General features: G+C 40.9%; 1 protein-coding gene across 3 annotated transcripts in view; it reads right to left on the bottom strand.

Annotated features, from left to right (window-relative positions):
- ADAMTSL3 (ADAMTS like 3) overlaps window positions 1-13,266 on the bottom strand; it is a 404,352-nt gene that overhangs the window by 57,252 nt on the left and 333,834 nt on the right. For all 3 annotated transcript variants that reach the window (XM_057719996.1, XM_057719995.1, XM_057719997.1), the window contains one exon: window positions 12,542-12,670. In XM_057719996.1, coding sequence (XP_057575979.1) covers window positions 12,542-12,670 — 129 coding nt within the window. The remainder of the gene's footprint in view (window positions 1-12,541; window positions 12,671-13,266) is intronic.

Raw genomic sequence — 13,266 nt, 5'->3', positions numbered from 1 at the left:
AATTGTAGGTATCCCAGAAAAAGAAGAACAAAAGAAAGGGTCTGAGAAAATATTTGAAGAGGTTATAGTGGAAAACTTCCCCAACATGGGAAAGGAAATAATTAACCAAGTCCAAGAAGCACAGAGAGTCCCATACAGAATAAACCCAAGGAGAAATACACTAAGGCACATATTAATCAAACTAATGACAATTAAACACAAAGAAAAAAGATTAAAAGTAGCAAGAGAAAAGCAACAAACAACATATAAGGGAAAACCCATCAGGATAACAGCTGACCTTTCTACAGAAACTCTGCAGGCCAGAAGGGAATGGCAGGATATACTGAAAGTCCTGAAACAGAAAAACCTACAGCCAAGAATACTCTACCCAGCAAGAATCTCATTCAGATTTGATGAAGAAATCAAAAGCTTTACAGACAAGCAAAAGTTAAGAGAATTCAGCACCACCAAACCAGCCTTACAACAAGTGCTAAAGGAACTTCTCTAAGTAGGAAACACAAGAAAAGGAAAACACCTACAAATACAAACCCAAAACAATTAAGAAAATGGTAATTGGTACACATATGTCAATAATCACCTTAAATGTAAATGGATTAAATGCTCCCACCAAAAGACACAGACTGGCTGAATGGATACAAAAACAAGACCCTTCTATATGCTGCCTACAAGAAACTCACTTCAGACCAAGGGATACATATAGACTGAAAGTAAAGGGATGGAAAAAGATATTCCATGCAAATGGCAGTCAAAAGAAAGCTGGAGTAGCAATACTCATATCAGACAAATTAGACTTGAAAGTAAAGACTATTAAAAGAGACAAGGAAGGACACTACCTAATGATCAAGGGATCCATTCAAGAAGAACATATCACAATGGTAAATATCTATGCCCCCAATATAGGAGCACCTCAGTACACAAGGCAAATGCCAGCAGCTATAAAAGGGGACATCGACAGTAACACAATAATAGTGGGAGACTTGAACACCCCACTTACATCAATGGAGAGATCATCCAAACAGAAAATAAATAAAGACACACAAGCTTTAAATGACACATTAAACCATCTCAACTTAATTGATTTTCATAGCACATTGCTTCCAAAAACGACAGAATACGCTTTCTTCCTAAGTGCACATGGAACATTTTCCAGGATAGATCACATCTTGGGTCACAAATCAAACCTCGGCAAATTCAAGAAAATTGAAATCATATCAAGCATCTTCTCGGACCACAATGCCATGAGACTAGATATCAATTACAGGAAAAAAACTGCAAAAAATACAAACACATGGAGGCTAAACAATTCACTCTTAAACAACCAAGAAATAATTAAAGAAATCAATGAGGAAATCACAAAATATCTAGAAACAAACAACAATGAAGACACAACAACCCAAAACCTATGGGACTCAGCAAAAGCAGTTCTAAGAGGGAAGTTTATAGCAATACAGTCCTACCTTAAGAAACAAGAAAATGATCGAATAAACAACCTAACCTTACACCTAAAACAATTAGAAAAAGAAGAATAAAGAAACCCCAAAGTGAGCAGAAGGAAAGAAATCATAAAGATCAGAGCAGAAATAAATGAAAAAGAAAGGAAGGAAGCAATAGCAAAATTTAATAAAACTAAAAGCTGGTTCTTTGAGAAGATTAACAAAATTGATAAACCATTAGCCAGACTCATCAGAAAAAAAAGGGAGAAGATGCAAATCAACAGAATTAGAAATGAAAAAGAAGTAACAATGGACACCACAGAAATACAAAACATCATGAGAGACTACTACAAAGAACTATATGCCAATCAATTGGATAACCTGGAAGAAATGGATACATTCTTAGAAAAATACAATCTTCCAAGACTGAACCAGGAAGAAATAGAAACTATGAACAGACCAATCACAAGTAAGGAAATTGAGGCAGTGATTAAAAATCTCCCAACACACAAAAGCCCAGGATCAGATGGATTCACGGGCGAATTCTATCAAACATTTAGAGAAGAGCTACACCTATCCTTCTTAAACTCTTCCAAAATATAGCAGAAGGTGGAACACTCCCAAACACATTCTATGAGGCCACCATCACCCTGATACCAAAACCAGGTAAAGATGTCACACAAAAAAAGAAAATTACAGACCAATATCACTGACCAATATAGATGCAAAAGTCCTCAACAAAATACTAGCTAACAGAATCCAACAGCACATTAAAAAAATCATACAGCATGATCAAGTGGGGTTTATCCCTGGGATGCAAGGATTCTTCAAGATATGCAAATCAATCAACGTGATACATCATATCAACAAATTGAAGGATAAAAACCATATGATCAACTCAATAGACGCAGAAAAAGCTTTTGACAAAGTTCAACATCCATTTACAATAAAAGCTCTCCAGAAAATGGGCATAGAAGGAAATTACCTCAACATAATAAAAGCCATATATGAGAAACCAAAAGCCAACATCGTTCTCAATGGGGAAAGACTGAAAGAATTCCCTCTAAGAACAGGAACAAGACAAGGGTGTCCACTCTCACCATTATTATTCAACATAGTTTTGGAAGTTTTAGCCACAGCACTCAGAGAAGAAAAAGAAATAAAAGGAATCCAAATGGGAAAAGAAGAAATAAAATTGTCACTCTTTGCAGATGACATGATATTAAACATAGAAAACCCTAAAGACTCTACCAGAGAACTGCTAGCACTAATCGATGAATTTAGTAAAGCAGCAGGATACAAAATGAATGCACAGAAATCTCTTGCATTCCTATACACTAACAACGGAAGAGCAGAAAGAGAAATTAAGGAAACTCTCCCATTTACCATTGCAACAAAAAGAATCAAATACCTAGGAATAAACCTGCCTAAGGAGGCAAAAAGATCTGTATGCAGAAAACTTTAAGACACTGATGAAAGAAATCAAAGATGACACAAACAGATGGAGGGACATACCATATTTTCAGATTGGAAGAATCAACATAGTGAAAAAATGACTGTACTACCCAAAGCAATTTACAGATTCAGTGCAATCCCGATCAAATTACCAATGGCATTTTTCACAGAACTAGAGCAAGAAATCTTACGATTTGTATGGAAATGCAAAAGACCCCGAATAGCCAAAGCAATCTTGAGAAGGAAAAATGGAGTTGGTGGAATGAGGCTTCCTGACTTCAAACTATACTACAAGGCCATAGTGATCAAGACAGTATGGTACTGGCACAAAAATGGAAAGGAAGACCAATGGAATAGAATAGAGAACTCAGAGGTAAGCCCAAACACATATGGGCAGCCTATCTTTGACAAAGGAGGCACGAATATACAATGGAAAAAAGACAGCCTCTTCAATAAGTGGTGCTGGGAAAATTGGACAGCAACATGTAAAAGGATGAAATTAGAACACTTCCTAACACCATACACAAAAATAAACTCCAAATGGATTAAAGACCTCAATGGAAGGCCAGACACTATAAAACTCCTAGAGGAAAACATAGGCAGAACACTCTATGACATCCATCAAAGCAAGATCCTTTTTGACCCACCTCCTAGAATTATGGAAATAAAATCAAGAATAAACAAATGGGACCTCATGAAACTTAAAAGCTTTTGCACAGCAAAAGAAACCATAAACAAGACTAGAAGGCAACCCTCAGAATGGGAAAATACAGTTGCCAACGAAACAACGGACAAAGGACTAACCTCCAAAATATACAAGCAGCTCATGCAGCTTAATACCAAGAAAGCAAATAACCCAATCCAGAAATGGGCGGAAGACCTAAATAGACATTTCTCCAAAGAAGACATACAGATGGCCAACAAACACATGAAAAGATGCTCAATATCACTCATCATCAGAGAAGTGCAAGTCAAAGCCACAATGAGGTATCACCTCACACCGATCAGAATGGCCATCATCACAAAATCTGGAAACAACAAATGTTGGAGAGGGTGTGGAGAAAAGGGAACTGTTCTGCACTGTTGGTGGGAATGTAAGTTGGTACAGCCACTATGGAAAACAGTTTGGAGGTTCCTTAAAAAACTACAAATAGAACTACCATATGATCCAGTAATCCCACTACTGGGCATATACCCAGAGAATACCATAATCCGAAAAGAAACATGTACCATAATGTTTACTGCAGCACTATTTACAATAGCCAGGACATGGAAGCAACCGAAATGCCCACCAACAAATGAATGGATAAAGAAGGTGTGGTATATATATACAGTGGAATATTACTCAGCTATAAAAAGGAATGAGATGGAGCTATATATCATGAGGTGGATAGATCTAGAGTCTGTCATACAGAGTGAAGTAAGTCAGAAAGAGAAAGACAAATATTGTATGCTAACTCATACATACAGAGTCTAAAAATGGTACTGATGAACTCAGTGAGAAGACAAGAATAAGGACGCAGATGCATAGAATGGACTGGAGATCTCGAGGTTTGGGGCGGCGCAGGGTGAAGGGTAGCTGAGATGAAGTGAGAGAGTAGCATAGACATATATATGCAACCAACTGTAAAATAGATAGCCAGTGGGAAGTTATTGTATAACAAAGGGAATTCAGCTCGATGATGGATGATGCCTTGGAGGAATGGGATGGGGAAGTTGGGAGGGAATAGAGGGAGGGAGGGGATACGGGGATATGTGTATAAATAGAGATGATTGACATTGATGTACCTCAAAAACTGGTACAAGAGTGTAAAGCAATTATATTCCAATAAAAAAAAATAAAACATCACTGCAGAGAGGTTATATATTACTTTGGGAGTCCTAAGCCAACCAGCGGCTTTGAAATAGTAGCAGAACCAATTCTGAAAAAAATTTTGTTTTAATATAAGGACGTCCAGTTCACAAAACTGCAAAAACGCGGAGGTCTTTTAGTTATCCTGTATGCTGGGAGAGAGGGTAGGTGGGGTTGAAAGGCAAGCCTGGGGTCTCTGACAAGGCTCCATGGAACCTACAGTTTGAAACCCATTGGCTTATCCAGTGGTCTGTTGATGGTACATAGAAGAAAGTGTGTGGTTATTTGGAGGACAGAGAAAAAACAGGCACAATGTGAAGTTACACGACAAAAGGCCTTGTGGGTCAGCTGTTTTTACCATGTGAAGGGGTGAAGGTTAACACGCGGCTGGGTGTCCATGAAGTTTTCAGGACAGAGAAATATTGGTGGGGCCGAAGACAGAAATGGAGAATAGATATTTGGGGAGGAAAGCAGTGTTGCTGATGACAGGACTGGCCCACAAGGGCTGTGGTCTCAATGCTTCAAGAGATGGCAGGACTCAGTCTCTGCAGACACAGAAGCCCAAGCACACGGCTGTTGGCAATAAATATGAAATTTGATAGGTGTGTGAATAGTCGTTTCCGTTTTTCATTCTGCATATCTAGCTAACTTATTCCAGCATTTCTTTCTGCTTCTTGATTGTATAGAGATTCATGTTTCCTCCAAATGGGAAATCGAGATGGATCAAAGATGAGAAGAACATCATGTCTCAAAGAGCATTCAGAATAGAACTTCAGCAGATCTTTACAGAACAGACAATTGCTTTACAAGTGAGTCTTTTTAATCTGCTAGATCAATAATCCAAATATGGGTACAAAGAGGTTTGGGGCAAGTATATCAAGGGTTAGGTGAGGCAGTGGGGAGTCATTACGGGACAGCGCATGACTCGCCATGTTCCTTTCCTGCTACTCCAGTGATGGGGGCGCACCTGTCAAGGTGGGGCCTCCATCCTTCTGGGGACAGAGGGGGCATACTCGGGGAGACCTCTGGCCTAACACTGGCTGCCATCCTGCAGGTTGGCGAGAGGCCAGCCTCTCCATGGACTCTACCTGGATCCTACACCTCCCACCATGGGACAGGTCTCCAGTGAGGTTGGCCCTGGTTGCTCATACCTGAGCCTCTGACACCTTGTCCCTAAGCTGCAGCACTTCCTAAGTCCTGTCTCAGACCTCTGCTTTCACATTCTTCTCTCTAGTTAGACCACTTAGGTCCCCATTCTACTGTCTCAAGCCCAGAGCCTCCTTCTCCCTCCAGTTCCTTTGGAGTTACACAGACTTGGGATTAAATCTTGGCTCCCACACTCATTATGTATATAGATACAGGTAAGTAGCTGTACATAGGGACTTCCCTGGTGGTTCAGTGGTTAAGACCCCCTGCCTTCCAATGCAGGGGGTGTGGGTTCGATCCCTGGTTGGGGAGCTAAGATCCCATCCCACATGCCTTGAGGCCAAAAAGCCAAAACGTAAAACAGAAACAATATTGCAATGAATTCAATAAAGACTTTAAAAATGGTTCACATCAAAAAAAAAATCTTAAAAAAAGTAACTGCTCATATCTGAGCATGTTTACTCTTTAGCAACACAAAGATAATAATAATATCCACCTCATAACCTATTCAAGCTGACACACATTAGGTACTCAAGTTATTGTTATTTGGGGTGATGAATGTTGATGGTTTTTCAGTACGTTTCTCACTGAGCTGCTGCCTGTCAGCATATAATCCTTAGTTCTTTGAGACATAGTTTCTCTCCATGTTTGACTTACCTCTGTGCCAACATCCCAGTCCTAGCCTGGGGACGACTATGTCCCAGATCCTCAGTTAATGCCACATCCATTGCTAAATGCCTGATATGCCTGCTCTCTCTTGGAATCCTAATTTAAGTGACTGGCCCCACAATCCAATCAATGACCAGCGATGCGATTTCACTGAGTTCAATGTACTGCTTTCTGCAGTTTCTTTTCCCCCCAGCTTTGCATCCATACTGTAGACAGAATGCCCTTTCTAAAACACAGATTGGTTCACATCATTATTGTACTTAAAACTTATCTTGAGACTTCCCTGGCAGTCCAGTGGTTAAGACTGTGCTTCCAATGCAGGGGGCGCTGGTTCAATCCCGGTCTGGGGAGTAAGATCCCACATGCCATGCGGTATAGCCAAAAAATAAAAACAAAAAACTTTGCTTGTCTTCCTGCCTCCAATAAAAGGAAGACCTAGGGCTTTAGCATGACATTAGAAGCCCTTCACAACCTGGTCCCAATGTATACCTCCAAACCCACCTCTTCCTATTCTCCCTCACACCCTCTGCTTTAAGTCACATGGATCTGCTTATGGTTTTGCAAATAAACGAGGAGCTCCTGTTTCTATGCTTTTGCATATATGTTATTTCAGCAAAAGTGGCCTTCCTTTTTGTTCCAAGTGGCCTGGTTATAGTGTCATCTCTTCTATAATCCTCTTATCCTTTGGGAGCCTTAACTATTCTCTCCTCTGCATGTCTTCATAAATACTTATACTTTTGCATTTGCTATATCATAGTTTCCTTGTTTATGTATCTGCAAGAACAAGATCTTACTCATCTCTGTACACTAAGGAACTAGACTGGGCTTAGTAGATGCTCAGTGAATGCTTGCTAAATGGATGGAAAGATGGGTGGAATTTCCAACCATCTGTGATTGATTGTTTGATGGAACATAGGGTTCAGAGAGGAGCATGGTGGGAAAATTTCCATACCACAGGCAAAAGTAGGAAAAACAAGGGAGGGAGGACTGGCTTTTTGAGTGGGAGAAGAGGTTTTAAACATACTTTAAAAAATATTAGCTATTTCGGGGATTCCCTGGTGGTGGTTAGGACTCGGCACTTTCACTGCCATGGGCCCCAGGTTCTATCCCTGGTCAGGGAAATATGATCCTGCAAGCTGTGTGGTGTGGCCAAACACAAACGCACACACACACACAACCAAAAATTAGCTATTTCAAGGATTGTAGATGGTGTAAAAAAGAGATAAACATAGTACAGAAGAGGGAACACATTTCGAAAACTACAGATGAATAAAAATAAATTCGCTTTAACTTAGAATCTCATCAAAAGCACCAAAATGTTCAGTTCATAAAATAAGAGGAAGCAGATTATTCTCAGATTTTCTTCTTAAGTATTCTGAAAATTTTACGCAAAATGTTGTGGGTAAATGTATTTTTCTGGAGACAGAGTCTTTTGTGGGGATGGGGGGCGGTCAAAGGGATTTGAGACTTAAAGATGTGAAATCACTAACATTGAGTTCCACACCATATAATGTAAACCAATAGTTGACAGGGGAAAATAATTATCAGACAGATGAGGTTGTATTCAGGAATTTAAGTATATAATCTTGCTGCACCACAAAAATTTTCTTTACATCCTCCCCTGCAAGGGAAATCATTAAAGCCAGTAAAGAAAGCTAATAATTCAGTTAGATATCAACAAAACTCTAGGTATTTTTTCATAGCATTTTAACCCTAAAAAAATCCCCCGATTAAGGAAATACTTTTTCATAAAATAGATGACTAATAACAAAAATACATCAAATTGTACACTGTAAATATATGCAGTTTATTGTATGTCAGTTGTGTCCCCTGCATTGGAAGGCAGATTCTCAACCACTGGACCACCAGGGAACTCTCTGTGCCATAGGTTTTAAAAGTTTACATGCTATTATATTGTGAGTATTATGATTATGATTTTAATGAGATATAATTTAAATACTATAAAATGCACCCTCTCAAAGTATACAGTTCAGTAGGGTTTTTTTAGTATATTCATAGAGTTGTGCAACCATCCGTACTATCTAATTCCAGAACATTGTCATCACCCCAAAAAAGACACCCATGCCTATTAGTCATGACTCTCCATACTCCTGCATTCTCCTCTCCTCTCAGTCACTGGCAGCCTTTAACCGGTCTCTATGGATTTACCCATTGTAGACATTTCATGGAAATGTAATCATACAACATGTGCTCTTTTGTGTCTGGTATCTTTCACTTACTGTCATTTTTAAAGATTCATCCATGTTTTAGCATGTACCAGTATTTCACTCTTTTCTATGACCAAATAAAATCCCATTGATAGACATACTACATTTTGTTTATCCATTCATTAGTTGATGGATATTTAAGTTGCTTCCACTTTTTGGCTGTTCAAAATAAAGTTGCTATGAGCATCCGGGCACAAGTTTTTGTGTGACCATATGTTTTCATTTGTCTTGGGTATATACCTAAGAGTGGAATTGTTCAGTCGCAGCCTTAACTTTTGGGGAAATTGCCAGCCTGTTTTCCAAAGCATCTTCCTAGCTTAACCCCATTCCAATCTGTGGGCCAAGAGAGTTTCTTAGAGACCAAAGAGGAGTCCAACACACAAGAACACTTTAGAGCAGAGACTCAGATCAGCTGCACCTCTAATGAGCTTAAGGAATAAGAAAAACAAGCAACCCAATACACACATAATAGAAAATTATAGGATAAATCATGTTCTTACTAAGCATTAACACACAAAGAAAATAAAATGTGTAGCACTTGATATTTACGGGTTGTTTTCCTCAGAGGAGCTTTCCTTTCTTACCAGAAGGTGGCAGAGAGGGTACAGTTTAAACTCTCCACCCCACTCATTTTTAGAAGAAAAAAAAAATTTTTTTAACCATAAGACAAATAACTCTCCCAACTTAGAACTTTTAACCCTTAGCAATACAGAGTCTCAGGTTCTATTATTTACTATCATTATTAGAAATATCATATAAGAGTGACTAGGGACAGTCACTATCGATATCTATGCCACATGGGTTAAACAAAACATATTTGGCTATAGCAAAGAACTATCTGTCTAAAAGGCACAAATAGGGGCTTCCCTGGTGACTCAGTGGTTAAGAATCTGCCTGCCAAGGTAGGGGACACAGGTTTGATCCCTGGTCAGGGACAATCCCACATGCCAAGGAGCAACTAACCCTGTGTGCCACAACTACTGAGCCCACATGCCACAACTACTGAAGCCCACGCACTCTAGGGCCCGTGCTCTGCAACAAGAGAAGCCACTGCAATGAAGAATAGCCCCCATTCGCAGCAACTGGAGAAAGCTCACGTGCAACAACAGAGACCCAACACAGCACACACAAAATTTTTTTTTTAATTTAAAAAATTAAAAAAAGGTACAAATAGATAAGCTCACTCTCATTTATAGAAAACATTTTAAGGGCAACTGAAAAATTAAAGAAAAATTTATGCATGCCACTGATTGACAGAAATAATCTCAGTTTGCAATATGAAAGAAAATGTAACTTCAGAAAGCTGTATTTGTTTGTAAATGTTATAACGTCCTCATCATCAAATGAGGGATTGAATCAGATGATAACCGAGGTCCTTCTTCCACTAATATAGTATATTTCCTATTTTAGAGATGAGAGTGGGACGGACACATGACTCACCTATGGTCATATACTAGCTAGTGATGGCTCTGTCTGTAAGACCCAAGTCTTCCGACCCTTTATCATCTTCACCATCTGTCTCTAAAAAGATGAATCTCCACAAAAAGCCAAAAGAGCTATGACTTCTGCCCATAAGAAAACACAGTACGTTCACTGCAGGCTTATTTAAAATAGCACATCACTCAAGATGAGGTGTTTATTTTGAAAAGGAAGGGACTTCTGATGAGTTCCTGGGGAGTAGCCCATAGGGGATGGCTGCCAGCTAAAGCAAGACCAAATGGGCCAGTTCCTAGTAAGAGCTGAAAGGGGGTGGGGGAGGGAAGGGGAGAGGAAGGCTCCCAACACAGAGCTTCATCAAGGCCCCAGGGAGCACAGCACGGGGTCCAAGGGGCTGTGGGAGTCAAGGAGCGGTCAGAGACAACCCACCCGCTGACTGGGTCTGGTTGGAGAATAAACCAAGACAAGCTTAATGGTCTCAGCTGGAGGCTTCACTCACGAAAAGTTTCCACTGCATCCAGTCCCTGACTTACTTATTTGCTGTGCAAAGAACACACTGCAATCCTGTCAGTGGCTCGTCCCCCCGAAAGCCTAATTGTAAACAATTGTGGGGAAGTAAGAAATTTAGAAATAATCTTAAAAGTTGAGGTTTCTCTTAATAGAAGTCAGATCTTTTTGCAGAATCCTCTGCAGGTGTAGGGCTGTGGAAACTCTAGACATTTGTGGCTTGGCAACTGCATAGTTCCGTTCGGCTTTTCTCCTTGCCGTGGCCAGAGAACGTGGGACGTTCCATTATGGTAGGTGTGTTTTGCCAGAAAACTCACATATTTGTGGGTGGAGTCAGTTGGGAGGCTGTAGGGATTTTTCAAAGGTCTGTGTAGGCCAAACACTGCAGGGACTTCCAAGGGGTGAAAAATAATACCTTGGGGGTTAGCAACTTTCCACTGTTTGTGAAGCCAAAGGTGCAGCTCTGGAAAAAAGGCAAGTAACTAAATGACCATTAAAGGGAGGGAGAGCCTGAGACCTGGATGCGTGAGAGCTGGATGGCTGTGTCGGAGGATTCTCTCATTATCGCCCCTTTATTGTGGCATCGAGACCAGCAATAACAGCTCCTCCGGTTATCCTGGGCTCTCTGGCCTTGGCAAGATTCATTTAACTGGTAGTAACCACAGGTACCCCATTAGAACTTGGAAACCAGGCAAATACAGTTCTCCAGAGAATTAAATCAATGCCCAGTAAATGACAGGCATATGCAAGGTCACCTTAAAATAGTAGATCTTCATGGACATATATACACTACCAACTGTAAAATAGATAGCCAGTGGGAAATTGCTGTGTAACAAAGGGAGATCAACTTGATGATGGGTGATGCCTTAGAGGCCCAGGACAGGGAGGATGGGAGGGAGTCGCGGGAGAGAGGGGATATGGGGATATATGTATAAATACAGCTGATTCACTTTGGCGTACCTCAAAAGCTAGTACAAAAGTGTAAAGCAATTATATTCCAATAAAGAACTTAAACAAAAATAGCATACCTTAATGTTGAGGATTTTTTAAGTCTCTCTGAGAAGCTGATCAAAGCTATTCACACAGCCCCCCTGGCCCCCATACAATGTACGTGTGTGCAGTGTATAATATTGGTCTCAGTTTGGGCATGCACGGACCTGGTTAAGACTTAAGAAACCATGGCTTAAAGAGGCAGAATGGCCCTAGATTAAGACAAAGTTGGACTGAAAATGTTGGTTCTATTAAAGAAAGGGTGAGTCCGTTAGAAAGAAGGTTTATTTGCTGTTGCACACAAAGCAGAGAGAGCCGCTGAGGCACAGACCGGTGATGCTCACCCAAGAACGGTCCAGGACAGAGAGACTAGGCCAGAGGACCCCAACGTTCCCACTCTCCGCCCTGGCCTTGCCAGCACAGCCTCTGTCCAGCTGGGAGACACAGCTAATGACTTCCAATACACCTCCTTGCTCTGACTCCACACTCATCAAGCAATCACCTGCTAGAAGCTGGCCTTTTGTGCACATCTGCCCACAGGGACAGTGTTCTGCTCTTGCCAGTATGAACATGCCAGTATACAGGGCAGGTCCGATACCCGGCCTCACAGTCCTCACTGACAATGACTGAACTGCGTTCTATCTCACACACTGGTCTCATGAGCTGGTGTAAGGTCACCTGTGAGAGACAGACCCTCTGTCAGGGTGCCGGAAAATCAGGTTTTTAAGCCTGTAGGGCTGTCTGATCTACCAAAATGCCACCTGGTGACTCCCAGCCACACGGGACTGGCCTTGTGCCCTCCCACTGGAAATGACCACACTCACCTTTTACAGGACACTGGATGGTCACATTTGCTCGCAGGGGGGCCTCCACAATGCCTCCAATCACGACGGAGAGATGGCTGTGCTCCGGTCTGGTGATATTTCTTTCAATAGACAAGATGACAGGTGCCTCTTAATTCAAAGGGAGCAGGAAATTATGTTAGGTTCAGGCTTTTGCTCTGGGTAAACCATACTGCATGCGGTAAGCTTTGCTGAGCTCTTAGAGAGCAGGGGCAGAGTTCTGGCTCTCTCCGTATCCTTCACAGTGCCCCGTGGGGACCTGCACATCCACAGTCTAGAGGTGCTCAGTGGATGGATGGACAGATGGATGCATTCAAAGAGATATCTACAAAGAGGCGTTGCAACAACCATATACAGACTGTGAGGATATTTTGGTTTTATAACCAAAATGGAGGATAAAGTCCTCTTTGACAATTTGAAAAAGAAGGAATTCAGAAGTTCATGTAAAGAAGGCATGGCAGGGCAGGAATAACGTCTCTGCAGTGCAGCCTTGGATGAGTTAAAGCAGAACCAAACACACCAGGGCTTGGGACCACCTGACTCTTTTTCTGGAAGGAAGACTTGAAAGAAACCTGCATAACACTGGCATGGAAAAAAATGATAATGAAAACAAGAACCAGGAACTCCTTCACAGATTTTTATTTTCCTGGATTTTAAGAACAATGTACTTTTACCAGATTCATTTATGAACTCACTCAGCAAATATA

The sequence above is a fragment of the Hippopotamus amphibius genome, chromosome 2 (assembly GCF_030028045.1).
Source record: "Hippopotamus amphibius kiboko isolate mHipAmp2 chromosome 2, mHipAmp2.hap2, whole genome shotgun sequence".
In the NCBI taxonomy this organism is placed as follows: domain Eukaryota; kingdom Metazoa; phylum Chordata; class Mammalia; order Artiodactyla; family Hippopotamidae; genus Hippopotamus; species Hippopotamus amphibius.
This window is presented reverse-complemented; position numbering and strand designations above follow the sequence as displayed.